Here is a 20,275-nt window from a genome sequence, read left to right on the forward strand (position 1 = left end):
GTTGAATACAATCATCTAGATTTCCCCACTCCTGTAGTGACTCCCTGCTGGAAAGTGCGTGATTACGAACTTCACATGAAGCAGGATTGCGTTGGCTACGAGGCAACTGAAGACTGCACTGTTTCACCTATAGCATTAAAAAGGTTGGTTCCCATTTAGTAAAACAGGAGAAAGCAGAACAGCAGCACATTATACACTCTGCCCAATGTTCCTTGAAAATCCAATAGGTTATATAAGTCGACCAATCTGCTACCAGCTGTTTCATGAACCACAGTTTAAGATACTGCTCTCTTTTGTACCGTCAATTCAAAGGGCGTTACGTTATAGCAGCTATTTTTAATTCCTACCTGTTACCTCTTGAATAAAGGTAGCATTCCTCCGAAGCTCCAGAGTAAATTGAGATGAGCCATGATTACATACATGCCGCAATATCTTGAGAACCTATTAATAAGCACAGAGATGGAGCAGACAGTTTTACAGCTCTCTGTACATAAGCCAAGCAAGTGTCTAACACAGCACAATGGCACCTTTTGTCTACTTTTCTCTGTGAAACTGAGCTGACGCGAGCCAGCGAGAATATAACCTCTTCGTAATTAATGGTTAGCATCCCGCCTGATTTTCATGCAAGCTTGCAAATTATGACATTTCTCAGATAGGTGGTGCACTCAATCTGAGTACTACCAGACCCTATTTTTTCCATAGCATTACTGAGCAGGACTTTTGCAATTAGCTCATTTACCAGCTGCTCATTAATTGTATTTGTCAGGCAAAGATGGAAAGAAATTCCAGAGTTCGTTGGAAATCAAGAATGCCATTTAGTTTGGCTTTTATTGGCAACTGTATATTTCCTTTCCTTCACAAATGTGCATAGTCCTTTGTTATTTTGAGCTGAGTCTGTTATTTTCTTGGCAGTACTTTAATACTAAATGGCACTAAAATGTGCACCTTTTGTAAATCTCAAATCCAATTGTTGCTATTCTATTAAGTGATTTACCAGATTTTTAGATTGAGGTATCCATTTAAGACAACTTTCCGGACTATTCAGAAGAAGCAAGATAGGGTTGGGTCTGGGTAAAATGATCTTTCGGAGAGTTGGTGCAGACTCGATGGGCTGAATGGCTTCTTTCTGCACTGTAGGGATTCTATGCAAAGGCAGAGGGGTTGGGAGAAATTTCAGAAGTCAGAGTCTACTTGGGCAACTGCAGACACAGCCACCAATGGTGCAGAGTTTATCCAACATTTTCTGTCGTTATTTTATATTTTCAGTATCCGTAGTATTTTGCTTTAATTTTACTGTGAAACTGAACCCTTTACACACAAAGTTACTCAAGGTCACCCTTCAAGGGCACATAATATGGATTGAAATGTGCATGATGTGGAGATTACGGCATTGGACTTGGGTGGGCACAATAAGAAGTCTCACAACACCAGGTTAAAGTTCGACAGGTTTATTTGGAATCACAGGCTTTCGGAGCACTGCTCCTTCATCAGGCGAGTGGAGAGTTGGGTTCACAAACAGGGCATATATAGACAGAGACGCAATTGCAAGATAATGGTTGGAATGCGAGTTTTTACAGGTACAGACAATGCGAGTGGAGAGGGGGATAATCACAGGTTAAAGAGGTGTGAATTGTCTCAAGCCAGGATGGTTAGTAGGATTTTGAAAGCCCAGGCAAAATGGTGGGGGTTAAATGTAGTGCGACATGAACCCAAGATCCCGGTGGAGGCCGTCCTCACGTGTGTGGAATCTGGCTATCAGTTTCTGCTTGGCGATTCTGCATTGTCATGCGTCTTGAAGGCCGCCTTGGAGAACACTTACCCAAAGATCAGAGGCTGAATGCCCTTGACTGCTGAGGTGTTCCCCAACTGGGCGGTCTCAACCGGGATCTTGGGTTTATGTCACATTACATGTAACCTCTACCATTTTGCCTGGGCTTGCAAAATCCTACCAACCGTCCTGGCTTGAGACAATTCACACCTCTTTAACCTGTGATTATCCCTCTCTCCATTCACATTGACTGTACCTGTAAAAACTCGCATTCCAACCATTATCTTGCAATTGCGTCTCTGTCTATATATGCCTGTTTGTGAACCCAACTCTCCACTCACCTGAGGAAGGAGCAGCGCTCCGAAAGCTCATGATTCCAAATAAACCTGGTGGATTTTAACCTGGTTTGTGAGACTTCTTACTGAAATGTGCAGTGGGAGAGGCATGGTGGCACAGTGGTTAGCACTGCTGCCTCACAGCACCAGCAACCTGGGTTCAATTCCCGACTTGTGTCACTGTCTGTGCGGAATCTGCACGTTCTCCCCATGTCTGCGTGGGTTTCCTCTCAATGCTCCGGTTTCCTCCCACAGTCCGAAAGGCGTGCCGATTAGGTGCATTGGCCATGCTAAATTCTCCTTCAGTGTACCCGAACAGATGCTGGAATGTGGCGACTAGGGGATTTTCACAGCAACTTCATTGCAGTGTTAATGTAAGCCTACTTGTGACACTAATAAATAAACTTAAAAACTTAAGGGTGACCAGCCTGTTGGGTTAGAGATTTGAGGCATCTTTCATGGCAATAGTGACAATATACAGCAGAACTATTATTTAATGTGAATGACAACAGTGGGCTGATAAAGTTAATGTCAATACAGGTTCCATCTAAAACCGTCGAACTATACTTTATATGAGTGGCACAGTGGTTAGCACTGCTGCCTCACAGTGCCAGGGACCTGGGTTCGATTCCCGACTTGGGTCACTGTGCGGAGTTTGCAAGGTCTCCCTGTGTCTGGGTGCTCCGGTTTCCTCCCACAGTCCAAAGATGTGCGGGTTAGGTGGATTGGCCATGCTGAATTGATCCTTAGTGCCAGGGGGACAAGCTAGGGGAAATGCACGGGGGAAGGGCCTGGGTGGGATTGTGGTCGCTGCAGACTTGATGGGCCAAGTGGCCTCCTGCTGCACTGTAGGATTCTCTCATACTGTTGTCTTTTATTTTTGCATTGTTAGAAAGATGACCAAGCAACGGTCAGTGATTGAGGACAGGTAAGGAACATGGTGTGGGTGAATGGGAGACTATGGTTTAGATTGGTATCGCTCAGGAATGATTTGGTCGGGGCAGAAAGGGGTTATTGAGATTGTATTCTCCTGTTCTCTGTGTTTCTTCACTTCCTTCTCCTCATATTCCTCAGCTTTAACATGATAGGTATTTACCAAGGCTGTTCCCTCATAGTGGCCAACTTGGGTAGCATGCAGGATAACACACATCTTAATACCTGCTGAGCTGACTACTACATGACTCCTCCCAAAGTGGTCCAGGCAGAAGCGTTAGGAGGATGTCAATGAGTGCTCCAAAACCTTTCTTGTGGCAGCATGGCTCTCACTGTAACCCTACACGTACGATGGTTCCAGACTGGAGTCCAGAACTAGGATGAGCGGATAATCCTCGTCAGCCTTTGACTAACCGCAGCACGTCAAATGCAGCTGGCACAAGAGGATTGCTGCAGAAGGAAGCTAACCATGACTGTTGTCGGGATAATGGGCATTGCCCTGCGTAATGTGCTACGTATGCCAGCTGCACACTGAGGGTGTGGAATTTCTCTCAGTTTGAGAAAACCACATAGTTCAAATGAGGCGCACAGAAAGATGAACAGAGTTGCTTCCAGCTTTTATTTGTACAGAACTAAGAACTTCAGAGCAATGCTGAATCTACACTGGGCAAAGAATGGGAGATAAAAAGGAACATGACCCACCTTCAGCTTGACATGACAGGAGTGGCTCTGCAGTCGTTCCAGCAGATACTCCAGGAGACACTGACACAATCCCACAGACTCGTGAGAAATTTCTGCAGTTCCATTCGGTTAGGAAATAACACCAAGGTAACGCAAACTTATACTAAGTATGTAAGACTGATTACTTTCTCATGGGAGACAATAAACCAATAACTCCAGCTTGACGATATCTTCTTATCCTTATAATATATACTACAGGGTTGGATAAATAACTGCAACAACCATAGTGCCTGTAGAGTACAAAACATCCCAAGACACAAAATAGTCAGAACAGAAGCACGGAACCAGAAGAGATAATTTAAAGAGAGGTGATTAAAGGCTCATGTGAAAAGACAAGCTGCGGAATGTTCCCGTCCTGCCTGCCAGGGGAATCGTAGCGGGCGGGGGCGCGGACCATGCAAAAGGTCCGTTGACCTCGGATGGGGTTTTCCAGTTTTAGGGCGAGCGCGGCCGGAAAATCCAGCCCAAGGTTTCAGAAGGCTTTATAGGAGAGTGAAGAAATAAAGGATTTATAGAGGGAGTTCCAAAGAGCAGGGCCTTGGCAGCTGAATCCTCTGTCAAGAATGATGGAGCAAAGGAAGGAATGATGCACCAATGGTCAGCGTTAGAAGACTGAACAATGAGGAAGGTAAGCAAATCTGGAGGAGGTTTCAGAGACACGATGGAGTAAGACAATAGAGCGATTTGAAACCAAAACAGGCATTTTAAACTTGAATGTGTTGGTGACAGGGTTGGTTATGAGACCAAAGTGATGGTGGACAGAGCATGGCGATTAGCAAGGCCAGCAATGATAGCATTAGAATGAATCAGTTTCAAAGTGACAAAATGACAGATAAGGATTTCAATCATTGGGAGTTTCAAAGGTGGAAGGATTGAGGCAGGAGGTAAATTGAACAAGGTTATGGCAATCTTGGTAACAGAGAAGTGGGTTATGAACCATTGCTCAGGGTTGAACAGGACAAAAAGGCTCTTTTCTTTAGCCAGAGCAAGAGATCAAGGACTGTGATGGAATTAGTGTCAATGGAGCAGAGTTTGCAGTCGGGGCTGAGAGCCAAGTCTTCATTCTTCTCAATGGGAAGTTTAAATTCATCCATGACTTAATGTGAAACAAGCGCTCGACAATGCCAAGGTGATTTGTTGTTTTGAGGAAAGATCTGTTCAATTGTATCAAACTTTGCAAAAAGTTAGTGGAGGACAATAAATAATACCTCTTGGTCAAGGTCACAGAAGATGGTACAGGCCAGGGAGTAGATCGGAGTTGGATTGAAAGTATTTGAATACATATTTTGGGGAGAGAAGGGGACGGAACTGAAAGGTGATGGAACATTTGATGATTTTAAAAGGAATTCCATTCAAAACCAGCTCCAATCCTGTTGTTTCTCCGATGTGTAAAAGCTTTTGCAATTTATTTAAATCAAAATAATTTACTGAAAAGATCCATTACTACTTTTCCGACAGTCAGCTGGACAGTTAAACTCAGGAGGAGATCCTGAATGCACCAAGCAAGGATACTGGCAATCTCCTCAAACAGATACCCAGGACACGGTACTTCATCATCTGATGTTGCCTTCATCAACATAGGAAGCTGAAAAGAAAATCAAAAGGAATTTAGTTATAGAACCAGTTATGCATAAATGAAGCTGCAAGGACAACTGCTAATAAGCTGTGAAGCACTCAGCTTACTTACTGTACAAGACTGAAAAATCTACACGTGATCAAAGTCACTCTCCACAGCTTATACCACAATTCAAGCTATCGGTACATAAATGAGCAAGGTTACTCAGTTGCTGCTTGTGACGGTGGTATCCCATTCCAATCCTCGCTGAGGTATTTTCACTGAAACCCCTTGTAGGATATCAGAATCACAGAATTGTTATGGTGCAGGAGGCAATTCGGCCCATCGTGTCTGCACTGGCTGTTCAAATGAGCGTCATGTCCTGGTGCCTTTTCCCCCGTATCCCTGCACATTGTTCCTATTCAACTAATCATCTAATGCCCTCTTGAATTCCTCAGTTGAACCTGCCTCCATTACATTTCCAGGCAGTGCATTCCAGACCCAAACCACTCGCTGTGTAAAGAAGTTGTTTCTCCGGAGTTCATATCCCATAATTGGCTCTCAGCCTGACCACTAAATAAAGATGTGGAGAAATAGTTTTCCTCGTCAACATAATTGGGCTTAATGGCCAATTTCTCAGAACTGCTAACGGAAGCTTGTATAAACAAAGCATTTTAATGCAGCGGACATCTCAAGCTTTACAGCGAGATTAAACAGACATTAAGCAACAACGGGCTAGCTAGGAAGACAACCAACGATATGGCTAAAGAAGGAGTGGTAGCAAAAACTGAAGGATTCAAGGAAAAGGTTCAAGAGAGGAGGAACGGGACAGTGGAAGGTGTTGTCAATGATGAGCGTCAGAGGAATAGAAGACTAGCAAGAAATTAATGTCTCAACCAGCAGAGAGTGCAACCTGGGATGCTATTCTGAACAAGATTAAGGTGCTGTGGGACTTCTGACTTGAGGGTGAGGGTTTTGAAAATGAATTGGGCACACAAAGAAGAGAGGCATGCAGAAGGTTGATGAGCATTAAAACTTGGAATACGGCAGGGTTCTGGAGACAGAAATTTGGACAAGTTGGAGGTTATGTATTTTAACTGCCTTGAGGCTGGGGAGATGAGAGAAGTCAAATTTAAGTTTAATGTTTATTTATTAGTGTCACAAGTACGCTTACATTAACACTGCAATGAAGATACTGTGAAAATCCCCTAGTCACCATACTCCGGCGCCTGTTTGGGTACACTGAGGGAGAATTTAGCATGGCAAATGCACCCAATCAGCCCGTCTTTCAAACTGTGAGGGGAAACCGGAGCACCCGGAGGAAACCCACGCAGATACAGGGAGAATGTGCAGACTCCGCACAGGCAGTGACCCAAGTCGGGAATCGAACCCGGATCCCTGGAGCTGTGAGGCAAGCAGTACCACCGTGCTAGTCAGGAAGGAATGACAAAGTCTTGTGTGACAGCACCCAAAATTCAGGAACAGGAACAAACAAGAAAATCCAAACTTCTGAAGGACCAAATCAGCATTCATTATTTTGTAAAAACTAGCTGCTGCATTTCAAATTAGAGAACAAAGAGGCTCTAATTAAAGGCACCAAAGTTAATAAATTAAATTCTACTAAATTAATTTTAGAAAAATGAAGACTTAATTATCAAAAGTTATGTCAGTCACCTTCACATATTAACCACTATGAAGTAATTAATATAATTTTCTATTTTTAAATGTACACATATTTCTATGAATCTCCAGTGTGAAGTAATCTCAGATTTTAGTGCCAATGCGTCAGCGTACAAAGAACAAAGTAAATTATAGCACAAAAACAGACCCTTCGGCCCTCCAAGCCTGCACCGACCATGCTGCCCAACTGAACTAAAACCCCCTACTCTTCCAGGGACCGTATCCCTCTATTCCCATCTTATTCATGTATTTGTCCAGGCGCCCCTTAAAACTCACTATCATATCTGCTTCCACTACCTCCCCCGGCAATGAGTTCCAGGCACCCACCACCCTCTGTGTAAAGAAATCTGCCCCGTACATCTCCTTTAAACCTTGCCCCTCACACCTTAAACCTATTTTAAACGTACTTTTGGATCAGAAACAAACTTTCAAATAAATGTATTAATTTGATTGTGCTTTCTGGATTTCTCACTGTGTAAAATAACATTGTGTGGTATCAATCAAACCAAAAAAAAATTAAAACAAAGGCCTAAAAACAGAGAATACTGGAAATACTCAGCAGGTCAGGCAGGGTCTGTGGAGAGAAGAACAGAGTTAATGTTTCAGGGCAACATATTTTCATTCAGAACTGGAAAAGGTTAGGGCTGCAGCAGGTTTTGTGCAAGGGATAGGTGGGAGAAGGACAGAGGAAGATCTGCGACGGGGTGAAAGATACGCAAGATTGAATGACAGAGGGGCTAGTCTTCCAAGGCCAAAGGGAATGGTGATGGGGCAGGAAATGGAAAATGCCTGGAGCAGGTGCGTTAATGTCTTTGAAAGCAAAAAATAAAGAAAAAAACCAAAACAGGCAAAGAAAATGAAACAAAATGGAGGAGGGGAAAACAGAGTTTAAAAATCTGAAATTGTTGAGTTCAGGAAGTTGAAGCTTGCCTAATGGAAAGAATAGATGCTATTCCTCAAGCCTGAGGATTACCCATTACGTTTTTTAACTTTTCTCAGTTCTGATGACAGGTCATTGATCTGAAACGTTAACTCTGTTTCTCTCTCCACGGATGCTACCTGACCTGCTGACTATTTCCAGCATCTTCTGTTTTTATTTGAGATTTCCAGAATCTACAGTATTCATTGTTTGGCCCAGTGGGCAAAGGGGACTGTAAATTAAAGGACAATTATAATTCCACTGTCACATCGATACAAAAGGTGGTAAATATAACTCCAGAACTGTAACACATTAAGGCCAAGAGAATCCTTCACGGCCTCTACTGGTTACCACTTGGGCTCAATACTGCAAAGTATAACTGAAGCCTTACCTTAGCGACATCTCTCTTTCTACCATGCCAGAATACCATGGGTTCAAATCCCACTCTAGAAATTGGAGTATATAATGTAGGCTAACAATTCAGCACAGCATTGGAAAATGTACTCATTGTTGAGCTTTCAGATGAGATCATTAACCAAAGATTCTACCTGTCGTCTCAGGTGGATATACAAAGATCCTAAGGCATGACTTGAAGTGGAGCAAGGGTTTACCCACCAGCCAAGAAAAGAATATTGCTGTGAACAGGTGTGATGAGTTGTCTTTCAATTTATCGTCAGGATGAACTTAGGCAGGGAATTGAATGTGGACAGTAACAGTTGGGGTAATATTTTGGAAGCCATTTTTAAAAAATAATAAAATCCATTATTAGGAAGCATAAAAGTGCTCAAATTAATTAGCATACATAACGCATCTCCTCTTTAGAAATGAGCCACCAATTCTGTTTCCTATCTGACAACAGTCATTCAAGCACTTAATTTTTTCCCCTCCAATATAGTGGAGCAAGTTTTGGGAATATTCAGTTACATGTTTGTACAAGTTATAGGCTTACGTTAAATTCAGAACTCGATCTAATATTTGATGGCTGAAGGTCCCAAAACACTGGATGGGTGAGATTAGCAACGCTGGACTGACCACAGTATGGAATCACTACTAGGAACAGGGAAAATCAGATGGGAGGCTAAACTGGGCAGAGTAGGGTCTAGCTGGCTGAATGTCAGTGCACAACAAAGGTGGCCCAAATTATTTGCTTGTTAGAGCTCCCAATAGCTGAAATTCAATGAGGGGGCTCCAAAGATTCGAGGCTGGCAGCTCGAGGCCACCCACAAACACTCACCTGCTGCTACAGAACAGGGAGCTCAAGGTAAGGGGACTGAGATAATAGGAGTTGCTGTCAGAGCTAGAAATCCGATTACTTCTGTCTCCCTAAAGATGAAAGGCCAAACAGCTGGCAATAAAAGTAATACAAACATGCTCTTGTGTTTCCAAGAACTAGTCAACTCAACCGAAGACAATATGGGCTAAATAATAGGTACAAGCTGAAGAAAGACAAGCATGTGCAGGACAATTAGATGGACAGAAAATGAGAGGGATTCAACATTTTTATTGGGAAAAATATTATATCGAGAGCTAGCACTAGCTAGACAAACAGATCCTGCGACAGCACATCCAAGCCCAATGAGATATGACCTCCCAGCATGAAAATTCATCAGATACTGCACTATCTTCACAAAAAATCAACGAAAAAGTCAAGATTTTGATAAAAATGTAAAAAAATGTTTTTAAAATCGTGGGGCAGGGGGCAGAAAAAGCAGCAAATACACAATGTCATTCTACTCCCCAGTTTCTTTGTTTCAGCAAGGTGCTGGCAAAGAGATGAGCAAGTACATTTTCATTATGACTTGCAACAAGACGACACCAACAGGTGATCACATCCAAAAAAAAACTTGCAGCGGTCTGTCCAGAAAGTTTGAGAGCAACTTTTTAAAACAATCAGCACTTGTGCAAAGAGAGAATCCCCAGACAGCAGTACAGATATGGCATTAAACACAGAAACCACACCGTGTACCAGGAGGATTGCTACATAAATACATCAGAGATATTTTGCATACTTATATATTCCATAATTTATGTAGAATAGAATATATAAATTATCAGTAACGGTGCTGCACTGGTCAAAGCTGCCTGAAAGTACTTTAATAAAAAGGTGCCTCCTGACCATGCCAATCAGTGAGTGCTTGTCCAGGGCCTGGTGAACAGAGGGCCGGCTTTCTCCCATCATTGTCCACCCACAGCCTCTGCTTCCTTCCTTCCCTCCCTCCCGGGGCCTCTACAACAGCCTGTGCTGCAGAGTGTGGCCCCCCCTTCAGTCCCAGTGTCCCCCTCTCACACTCACTCACTCGCTGCAGGAAGCCCAGCTTCTCTCCCACCGTTGCCATCGCCTCCAGCCGCCCGCCGACCTTTGACTGACAGCCACCCGCCGCCCAATCAGCGCCCGCCGCCCGCCGCCCAATCAGCGCCCACCGCCCGCCGCCCAATCAGCGCTCGCCTCTTCCCCGTCCAATCAGCGCCCGCTATCCATCGCCCGCCGCCAATCAACGCCCGCCTGCCATTCACCCAATCAGCGCCCGCCGTCCAATCGGCGCCCGTCCCCTCCCGGTGACGTCCCTGCCGCCGATCCTCCTCCCCCCCCCCCCCCGGCCTTGGCGGAAGCGGAAGTTCGTCACGGGGACCAAGATGGCTGCGCCCAGGGTCGGGTCACAGCTGCAGCTTTACCATCTTCTTGGCCATGCCGGGGAAAGAGGTCTGGACCCGCACCCGGGATAAACTCAGGAGCTTCCCCCACTTTATGGCAGCATGTGCTGAAGAAGTGGGTTCAAGTGTTTTTTTTAAAAATTCTATCCGGTTATTGCCTTTCAGGATGTTGGAATCGCGCCATCTCTTTTGTTCAAGAGTCCCCCACAATGCGTTCACAAAGTCACCTCCACTTTAAAAAGAAAACATCTCCCTGAGGTATTTGACGAATGTAAGTTAATCGGAGGTTGAGAATCCAGCTATTGCCAAGGGAGAGATTAATGCAAAACACTGCGGATGCTGGAATCTGAAACAAAAACAGAAAATGCTGGAAAATCTCAGCAGGTCTGGCAGCATCTGTGGGGAGAGAATAGAGACTACGTTCCGAGTCTGGATGACCTTTCGTCAGAGCTCTGTTCTCTCCACAGATGCTGTGAGACCTGCTAAGATTTTCCAACATTTTCTGAGAGGGAGAGAGTTGTACAAAAGAGGGAAGAGGTGACTGCAAGTTCCATGACTAAGGGTGGATTTGGGGAGCAGAGGATGAGTAGCAGGCCCAGAACATAAGACCATAGCATTGACAGCTGTGGGAGATTGTAAACCTGGAGGACGTTGAAGCAGAGAAGCTTGTTACCTATGTGTGGGAGAGAAAAGGAAGTAATTGAAGGTTAGCAAGATGCAACAGGATACAGAACTAAGGGCTAGTGCTGGAGCAGGCACTGTTGTTGAAGTGGAAAGAGATGGTGTTGCTGATGAGTAAGATGTTGGTGGTTGAAGCTAAGACCTTTATTGGACAAGACTCGAGATTTAGCAAGATATGGTTTAGGCTGAATCAGTAGCCTGGGTGAGTGACAAAGTAATTGGTGAGGCAGTGGAGTTTGTGGAGGGTCTGAAAATGATGGCTTCTGTCTTCCCCAATGTTCAGTTGGGGGAAAATGTGACTCGATTTGATTTGTCACATGTATTAGTATACAGTGAAAAGTATTATTTCTTGCGCGTTCTACAGACAAAGCATACCGGTCATAGAGAGGGAAATGAGAGTGTGTAGAATGTAGTGTTACAGTCGTAGCTGAGGTGAAGAGAAAGATCAACTTAATGTGAGGTAGGTCCATTCAAATGTCTGATGGCAGCAGGGAAGAAGCTGTTCTTGAGTCGGTTGGCACGTGACCTCAAACTTTTGTATCTTTTTCCCGACAGAAGAAAGTGGAAGAGAGTATGTCAGGGTGCGTGGGGTCCTTAATTATGCTGGCTGCTTTGCCGAGGCAGCGGGAAGTGTAGACAGAGTCAATGGATGGGAGGCTGCTTTGTGTGATGGATTGGCTACATTTACAACCTTTTGTAGTTTCTTGCGATCTTGGGCAGAGCAGGAGCCACACCAAGCTGTGATACAACCAGAAAGAATGCTTTCTATGGTGCACCTGTAAAAGTTGTGGCTGACATGCCAAATTTCCTTCATCTTCTGAGAAAGTAGAGGTGTTGGTGGGTTTTCTTAACTATAGTGTCAGCATGGGGGGACCAGGACAGGTTGTTGGTGATCTGGACACCTAAAAGCTTGAAGCTCTCGATCATTTCATCCCCATTGATGTAGACAGGGGCATGTTCTCCACTACGCTTCCTGAAGTCGATGACAATCTCCTTTGTTTTGTTAACATTGAGGGAGAGATTATTGTCGTTGCACCAGTTCACCAGATTCTCTATCTCAATCCCGTACTCCGTCTCGACATTGTTTGAGATCTGACCCACTACAGCGGTGTGATCAACAAACTTGAGAATCGAGTTGGAGGGGAATTTGGCCACAGTCATAGGTGTATAAGAAGCATAGTAGAGGGCTTGTAGGGCACCATTGTTGAGGATGATCGTGGAGGAGTTGTTGTTACCTATCCTTACTGATTGTGGTCTGTGGCTCAGGAAGTTCAGGATCCAGTCGCAGAGAGATGAGCTGAGGCCCAGGCCACGGAATCTGGAGATGAGGTTCGTCGGAATAATGGTGCTGAAGGCTGAGCTGTAATCAATATGCAAAGGAATGTGAGTAAGGCAGTCTGACAACACGAAGATAGTCACAGATTTGAGAGAGGTGGAGCTGGGTGTCATCAGCATGGATGTAGGGACAAACCAGGAGCCTCCAAGTGATGAGGCTGACAAGGAAGAGAAGAGTCTTTCACCAGGGATTTTCTCACAAGGTGCACAGAGTGCAATTAATGGTCACAATTTAAATCATTCAGCAATATTTCCATCCTTCAGACATGGAGATTAAGGTTTGTGAAAGATTGTTCCAGCTCTTAATTGATAAGTATTTGAGTGACTCTGGATATTAAAGTGCTTAAGAGACAAATGTTAAGAAACAAAATATTTTGCTTCCAATAAATAAAAACCTCTGTGTGCCATACAATACCTCATTGCCATGCAAAGCATACAGAATGATGTGTTATTCTGGACACTTTTCAGTTTTCTGTTCTGAATTTAATAAAGTCAGGCTTTTTTTTTCTCTCTTGCTGTGAGCAATGAGCCTATTTTGTGTTTCCAGCCCTTTCCTGTTCCCAATTCTGAACCCCTGAATCTTTTCTTTTTGATCACTTTCTTTCCATTATATTTGCGTGGATTTCTCTCGAGCTTGTCATCATCTTCCCCACTTGCATCTCGTTTTTCGTCTCCTTTTATTGCCTTGCTACAATCTATTCATGAAGCTGACTTCAGGCATTCCTTGCTTTAATTTGCTCTCTGTGATGAATGTTTCTGTTGTTACTTACTATTTTCTTCTTTCCTTCACCCAAGTGCTTAATTACTCTTCAGATACAAGAGTCTTAAAGCTAAAATATCAGCCCTGTTATTACTCTTTACAGCTACTCATACTTCCTGTTTATTTTAATTTTAAGTAGTTTCCTTAATATCACCTTTCCTCCTGCTGTAATCGCTTATCGATAGGTTGTTTGCTTATTTCATCTCCGATTTTTTTGATTCAAAGGCGTCAGCATATGGGAGATGTGTGGCTGCAAATACCCAGGGAAGCAAGGACCTCAGAAAGGACATGTGCGCAAAAGAGTTTCAGGCACTTAAGAGCTGCTTTACATTAAATGTAAGTTTTTACTGGCAGAGAAAGGAAAATGAGAAGAACAGCAACATTTCACCTATAAAAGAGTCTGAAAATGTGTGTACTATTGCAACATGTGTTTTCCATAACTGAAATAGTTTTAAATATTATGCACGGTTGCAAACTGAATTATAGCTGACGACAGTAAACAGTGGTGCACCTAAAGATCATTGTAGCTACATTCATTACTTTTCTAGCCAGTACATTTTAATATTTCAAGCACCCAAAATTAAAGTTCCAACTATATTGTTATTTATAATTCGAAGTAATATAACTGTTCCTTTAACCAATATATTTTTTAAACTAAGCAGCTGTAAATATTTTGTTGGTCATAAATATATTGTAATGTTTAGTTCTGTGTGAGTAGTACCCAAATGTATGTGTCCTTTCAAAGTCAATTCCAGATGTATTATAATTGTCTCCATAGAGCTGCATGAGCTGCAGTTATTTAGCTTAAACCCCAACTAATGGATTTTCCGTCCCTGCTAGCCAAATATAGACTTTGTGTGAGGCAGACTGTAGAACAATGAAGACACAATAAAATATTTTGCACAAAAGTCATTGTTTCCACTCAATATTTAACAAAACTATGGTATACACAGAATACTCAGATACAGAATGTGTTCTGTCAGCTAAATATTACAACCTGTATAGTAAGGTCACAATTATTCAGGGTTTTCATTATACTGCAAACATTTGTAGGTAACAGCAGAAGCATAAATGACATGTAAACATTATTGTATCTTAATCATTTTGTCAATCTTCATTTTTTTTATTAACTCCAATACATGGGGAGGTAATAGCATTATCACTGGACTAGTAATCCAGAAACCCAGGCTAATGCTTTGGGGACCCGGGTTCGAATCGCACCATGGTGAAATTTGAATTCAATACAAATCTGGACTTAAAAGCGATTATTATCGGAAAAACCCATCTGGTTCACTAATGTCCTTTAGGGAAGGAAATCTGTCGTCCTTACCTGCTCTGGCCTACATGTGACTCCAGGTCCACAGCAACGTGGTTGACTCTGAACTGCCACTCAGTTCGAGGGCAATTAGGGATGGGCAAGAAATGCTGGCCTTGTCAGTGACACCCATGTCCCATAAAAGAATAAAAACGAGGCTCTGAATTACCACTGCTGTTTAAGTGCCTGAAACTTAAGGTCTGAACCAATCATTGCAACAAAACAATTTTTTTTAAAAATCCTTCCTGGCCCGTCTGATTTTTGATAATTCTGCTCTCTATCTGACACTAACAGCAGTCTGTATAACCTGGCCTCTTGACTTCTCGCTCACCTTGTAAGATTAATCTTCTGCTATCTTGACAGCCAGCCTGAGACTGGGAACTCAGTGATGGATGAAATCCCGTCTTCTTTCACATGATGCTTTTCACACTATGCAGCAATGCACGTGACCATCCTCCTTTAATATCTTTCTTGTTTTTTTCAGCAACTATAATGTACATTTTTGTTTATTTCCTTTCAGGCCAAGAAAGCAAGGTAAAGAACAACTGTTGATCTCTGCAGAGTTATCGACGGAACTTTACTGCACATAAATACCGTCCCATCAATCTGTTATCAAGAAACTCTGACCATCCACATCCTGTAACAGGCATGTCAGGATGAAGCGTGAAATTAAAGAGTAGATTCAACTCAAATAGACCAAAATCTTTTTAAAATTTTCTTAGCATTTGTGCATGTTTATTTTTTGTGAAAGATGTGCAAAAATTGAACATTTTGCGTCCAATATTTCTAAACCAGGCATTACTTAGGACAGATATGATGTGCCTGATCCTAAACCCCAACTACAACATCTGCACTGTTTGACTTCAGAGTTCCCACTATTGTTCCTATTTTTATATAAGTCATATTCATTACCACTGCTGTTTAGCATGAGCATTCTGTATTTATGAGAATTAAAAAGATGGAGATTCAGTTTGTCTGGTTGGCAAATTATTGTTTAACTTAGCTTTCTGCATTGTAAATTTTGTCACACTTCCTCTAACTAAACAATATTTTGTTCTGCCTTGTGAAACACTAAGTGAATTCAAGTGTGTTTCAAGAACATTCTATGCAAGCTGGCACAGTGGTTAGCACTGCTGCCTCACAGCGCCAGAGCCCCGGTTCGATTCCTCGCTTGTCACATCTGGGCGGAGTCTGTATATTCCCCCCCGTGTCTGCTTGGGTTTCCTTCCACTGTCCAAAAGACATGCTGGTTCGGTGCATTGGTTATACTAAACTCTGTGTCCCCAAACAGGCGCTGGAGTGTGGCAACTAAGGGCTTTTCACAGTAACTTCATTGCAGCATTAATGTAAGCCTACTTGTGACACTAATAAATACTACTTAAGTCACATTTATTTCATTATCTGCATCACACAATTTTCTTAAAACTGAGTAAATGTTGCAAAAAAAATGTATATTACAAAAAATCCTTCTGCATGAGTTTATCTGTAAACACCTTATTCAATTTTTGTCCATTCATATTGAATATTTATATTCCTCAATCAAGGAATGGTAGCAAAATGGTTTTGTTACTTTGTCTGAACTAATGATCTAGCGACATGAGTTCAAAACCCACAAAGCGGCTGGAGAATTTAATTTGTTAATAAATGAATCCAGATTTTTTAAAATGCTAGTGTTAATAATAGTGCCCATGTAACGGACAGGTGGAAACCCAGATGCCCAAGTCCTCATTATGCATGCTTGGCGAAGAGCCTAGACCAATAAAAGCAGGAGCTCAGCAGGGATCTGATTTGACAAGTGAAGTAAATTGTTTACTTTGACTGACATCTTTAAGTGGTTAGAATAAGTTGTCCTTGCTGATGTGCCAATGTTTATTTGGACATGATTAAGCAGTGTGAAGTGTTTGAAGCCTCTTATTGATACTTTATTGTAAGTGATTAAGAGTATTATTGGATTTTGCGGAACAGCAGTTTTTTTTTTCAAAGAACATTTCTGAATGGATGTTCAATAGGAAAAGATTGTACATGATTCCAGAGAAGGAAAGGCAAAGGAGGAAGAGGTATGGCAAATCATGAGGACTGGGAATGGAGATGTCAAAGATAAATTAATTTTGGGTGATACAGATAGATGAGGAATTCATATAGAATGATTCACAACTCAAGCTAGAGGATGAAGTGGAGCAGGATGTCTCTGAATCGAGGTTTAAGACAAGGTTTCCAAAACTTTTCTGCCCACGGAACTGTTTTGACCTCCCAAGAGTATGGATGGAACCCTGAGACACAGTCTTATGTTGAAGAATTAAAACACACAAAATGATTGTTTGCAAAAGGCACCAACATACAAAAATAAATGTATAGTTATCTTTATGTATATAATTGTTATGATTAAAAAGTTCTCATTCAACAAGTACTTGTCATACCTTTTTGTAATTTTTAATGAGGTAAGTTTTGCTCACAAATTTAAATATTGGGAATTCTGCTGGAATTCACCTCCCTCACATGCACACACCTCCCTCAGTCTCACTTTCACCAAGACTGCTGTCCCTCCCATCACTTCACAATGGCATCCTGCCCCATGACCAATGCCAACTCACTCTTCCCTCCTGCCCCATGACCAACGCCTACCTCACTCTGCCATCCACTCTCTTCACCTTGGCCTGGACCTTTGAGGACTCTCCTACTGTTTTCAGCTTATCCAGATGTTGGCTTTTCATGGCATTGGTTGCTCATAGGCCCACTCGTGAGCTCATCAGCAGCCCTTGCGTGGAGAAACCAGCCTCTAAGCAGCTTTATAACATTGTTTATGTTATATGTCAGCCTGTATCTAACTGGCTGGTAGAACATCAGATGAACTTTAGATGAATCTCTGAAGATGTGTGGCAAATGGCCGGGATAGCAGAATCCAAAAGCACTCTTGGACACAAACTACCAAAGAACAAAATGACTTCTTGATATCGTAAGGAATGATCTGCATTGGTATATGAAGCTGGTTAAGCTAGTGTAGGAAGATCTGGATAACCTGTCCCATCTCAAGCCTGGCTTCCTAGGTTGCCAACTGTTGCTCCTTTCTGCACAAAAATGAATTATTAACAATGCGAATGCTATATAGAAAAGCAATGTGCAGCCTTCTGCTCGGTGTCCTGTTTGAAGAAGTTTCCTGAAATAGTGCAGAGTAGACTTCTAAATGAAGCTTGGAATCTCCAAAATAAAGAGCAAAACAAATTCTGACAAAAGATAAGTCTGACGGACAAATTCTAAGCCTTTATTGAACAGCATAATATAACATGGTAAATCAACATCAGCTTTACCCATGTTAAATTTACCTTATTTCTGGAGGTGTAAGTTGGAAATTAGAACGTAGGATATCTAACCCAATCATATGCAAGGCTTCATCTTAAGTAGCAGGTTTATAGTATATTCAGGTTCAGTGGAATTTAGGACAAAATTTAAGGTGGTGCGAAACTAGTATATCTTGACGGGGTCCCAAATATCAAATCTCACCGATTAAATTGGGTTTATGTCCGAGCAGACAATGAGAATTTCAGGGGCAGCAAGTTTTGCACTGATTTTTTTAAAACGAGAAGTCCAAAGGAACGACAAAGAGGTAGGTCGGATGCTGAAGCAATAGGGGAAAGAATTAGTAAGGGTGGCAAAAGGCAAGATTGCAGATGAGGTTTTTGGAACTGGGAAGAGAGCTGGCAAGGCAGAGAGATCAGGGAGATTAAAAGGTAATATTTGGATAAGACAAAAGGATCAAGGGAAACGGTGACACCTGTGTGAAAAGTCAGTCCCCACAGAGGGATGGTGGTAAAACAGGACTTGAGAGTCTGGGATGGGTTTTTGAAGAAGTGGAATGGAAACCATGAAAGATGGGAGCAGTACCCAAGGAGAGTGAGTTTTTCCACAATATTAGCAAATATTGGACTCCAGGAAAGTAATGGTGAGGTCAGAACTGAATTGGGATTGAAAAGTGTTTTCTCCTGTGCAATATTATTTTTTGGTGGGATATGGAGCTGAAATCAGTAGGTTGAAGCATTGCAGTTGATGGTACTGTGATGTAAACTTTTGTCCATAAAGCAAAATCTTGTGTTTTTGTTTCAGGATCCTCACATTCATTGAATTTTTAGTAGTGGTGCCACTGCGTCTGCTACTGCTCTAAACCTCACGGAGTGCATGAATGCCTAGATCCATCAGTAGAATGCAAAGGATTGATAAGTCAAAAGAAAATGTTGCACTGGTCTGGGATACCACTCTGAAGACAAAGTGTAGGCATAATTAAGGTAAAGATAAATGCCAAATTTTTCCACAGATGGAAATGGTGGTAGTAGCTGAGCTTGTGATATGAAACATTCACTCCTTTAACATCTGTGCTGAATGTACCAGCTTGATGGTATCCATTTTACTCAGATCTCCAATTCCATCCAACATTGAATTTCTGTCTGAATCATATTCTCTTTCAGTAATAATACACTTTACTTCAGTTTTTAATTTGTACATTTTCTCAGATTTTAATTTTCCCTGCAAGGATTAGCAATACACAGTTTTTATTAAAAATTGCACTGATTTTGGATGTACATCCAACAGTTCTGTCACTTAAAAAGCTTGACTGTTAAAAATCCCTTATTGACATGTTACCCTCACTATTATTTCAATGATTGGTCTTTTAGCTCAATGTTTCAAAGGAGGGAGTCTGCAATCTGTTCCTTTATGTCTTCATTGTTGATAAATTTGCAACAGCTACATCTCAGGATTATAAATTCTTAAATATATCACTGCTCCCCAAATGTTCACAAGTGAAGTTGTTGGAATTAGATACAAGGATATGCAAACAGTTGCTTCGTAGTACAGAACTTGAATATTGCTGAAAAGAGAGACATACTGTTGAAGCTTTTTATCTTATACTGATCAGGACAAATTCACAAAAATGTGAAAGGTCCTGTGTAAATGCAAGTATCATCTTAAACAGATAGTAAAACTATAAATGGCACGAACATCCTGGAGGTGTCACTTCCTTCCTGTCACAGTTCTGTGGTTGCCACTTGTTTGATCTGTGCAAATTAGGGCAGTAGTAAATAAGAGGTCGGGAACATATGGATCAAAATTGGCTTGGAACTGGCAACAGAAAATCACCAAGGATTAACGGAAAATAAGATCAAGGGAGACCTGTTGTGAGAACAAACCAAGAAAAAGTTGAACAAATCAAATTACTTTTTTTCCCCAAAATGCCTTTTGAAGTCAAACTTCGCTCACCAAAACCCCAGCAACTGAAATTTTTAATGTGCAGAATAAGGTTTTGTTTTAATCTCAGTCTTGGATGTGGATAAGGTCAATACAGGAAACACAAAATTATTCACATTTTCAGTGATGTTTAATTATGGACTAGCTAGAAGTATGTGGATGAAAATGTAAACTGTAGGATTTATACAAGGAACAACTGCAAGTTACTCATGATCAACACCATGAATGAGATATGGTTTATTACATGTGTTTGGCTGTTCATGTATTATTCTTACACTACAAATTAATTAAATAAAAAATGCTGAATGACCCAAAGTACTTCTGATGATGACACAGTAACATTGTTATTAGTCTGCCGTTATCCTT

The 20,275-nt window shown here is 41.9% G+C and overlaps 2 protein-coding genes across 6 annotated transcripts in view; one reads left to right on the forward strand and one right to left on the reverse strand.

The window, feature by feature from the left end:
* Window positions 1–10,326, reverse strand: part of tepsin (TEPSIN adaptor related protein complex 4 accessory protein) — a 33,939-nt gene extending 23,613 nt beyond the window's left edge. Inside the window, exons 1-4 of one of the 2 annotated variants that reach the window (XM_078225576.1) lie at window positions 10,229–10,326; window positions 5,290–5,362; window positions 3,739–3,830; window positions 348–441 (exon numbers count right to left, since the gene is read on the reverse strand). In XM_078225576.1, coding sequence (XP_078081702.1) covers window positions 348–441; window positions 3,739–3,830; window positions 5,290–5,362; window positions 10,229–10,267 — 298 coding nt within the window. In that variant the 5' untranslated portion in view covers window positions 10,268–10,326. Of the gene's footprint in view, window positions 1–347; window positions 442–3,738; window positions 3,831–5,289; window positions 5,363–10,224 lie in introns of both variants that reach the window. The other variant, XM_078225577.1, reaches the window with a different exon arrangement.
* Window positions 10,327–10,548: 222 nt separating this feature from the next.
* Window positions 10,549–20,221, forward strand: ndufaf8 (NADH:ubiquinone oxidoreductase complex assembly factor 8). Of its 4 annotated transcripts, XM_078225571.1 has the most exons (4): window positions 10,560–10,632; window positions 10,749–10,841; window positions 13,585–13,695; window positions 15,195–20,215. In XM_078225571.1, the coding sequence occupies exons 1-4, from the start codon at window positions 10,618–10,620 to the stop codon at window positions 15,210–15,212; spliced, it is 237 nt and encodes a 78-aa protein (XP_078081697.1). In that variant the 5' UTR covers window positions 10,560–10,617; the 3' UTR covers window positions 15,213–20,215. The 4 variants fall into 4 exon arrangements, 3 of the variants coding, with proteins under 3 accessions (XP_078081698.1, XP_078081699.1, XP_078081697.1); XM_078225572.1 differs by lacking the exon at window positions 10,749–10,841 and having other exon boundaries at window positions 10,549–10,698; window positions 13,585–13,699; window positions 18,773–20,221; XM_078225573.1 differs by lacking the exon at window positions 10,749–10,841 and having other exon boundaries at window positions 10,549–10,698.
* The last annotated feature ends 54 nt before the right edge of the window (window positions 20,222–20,275 follow it).

This window comes from Mustelus asterias, chromosome 12, assembly GCF_964213995.1.
Source record: "Mustelus asterias chromosome 12, sMusAst1.hap1.1, whole genome shotgun sequence".
In the NCBI taxonomy this organism is placed as follows: Eukaryota; Metazoa; Chordata; class Chondrichthyes; order Carcharhiniformes; family Triakidae; genus Mustelus; species Mustelus asterias.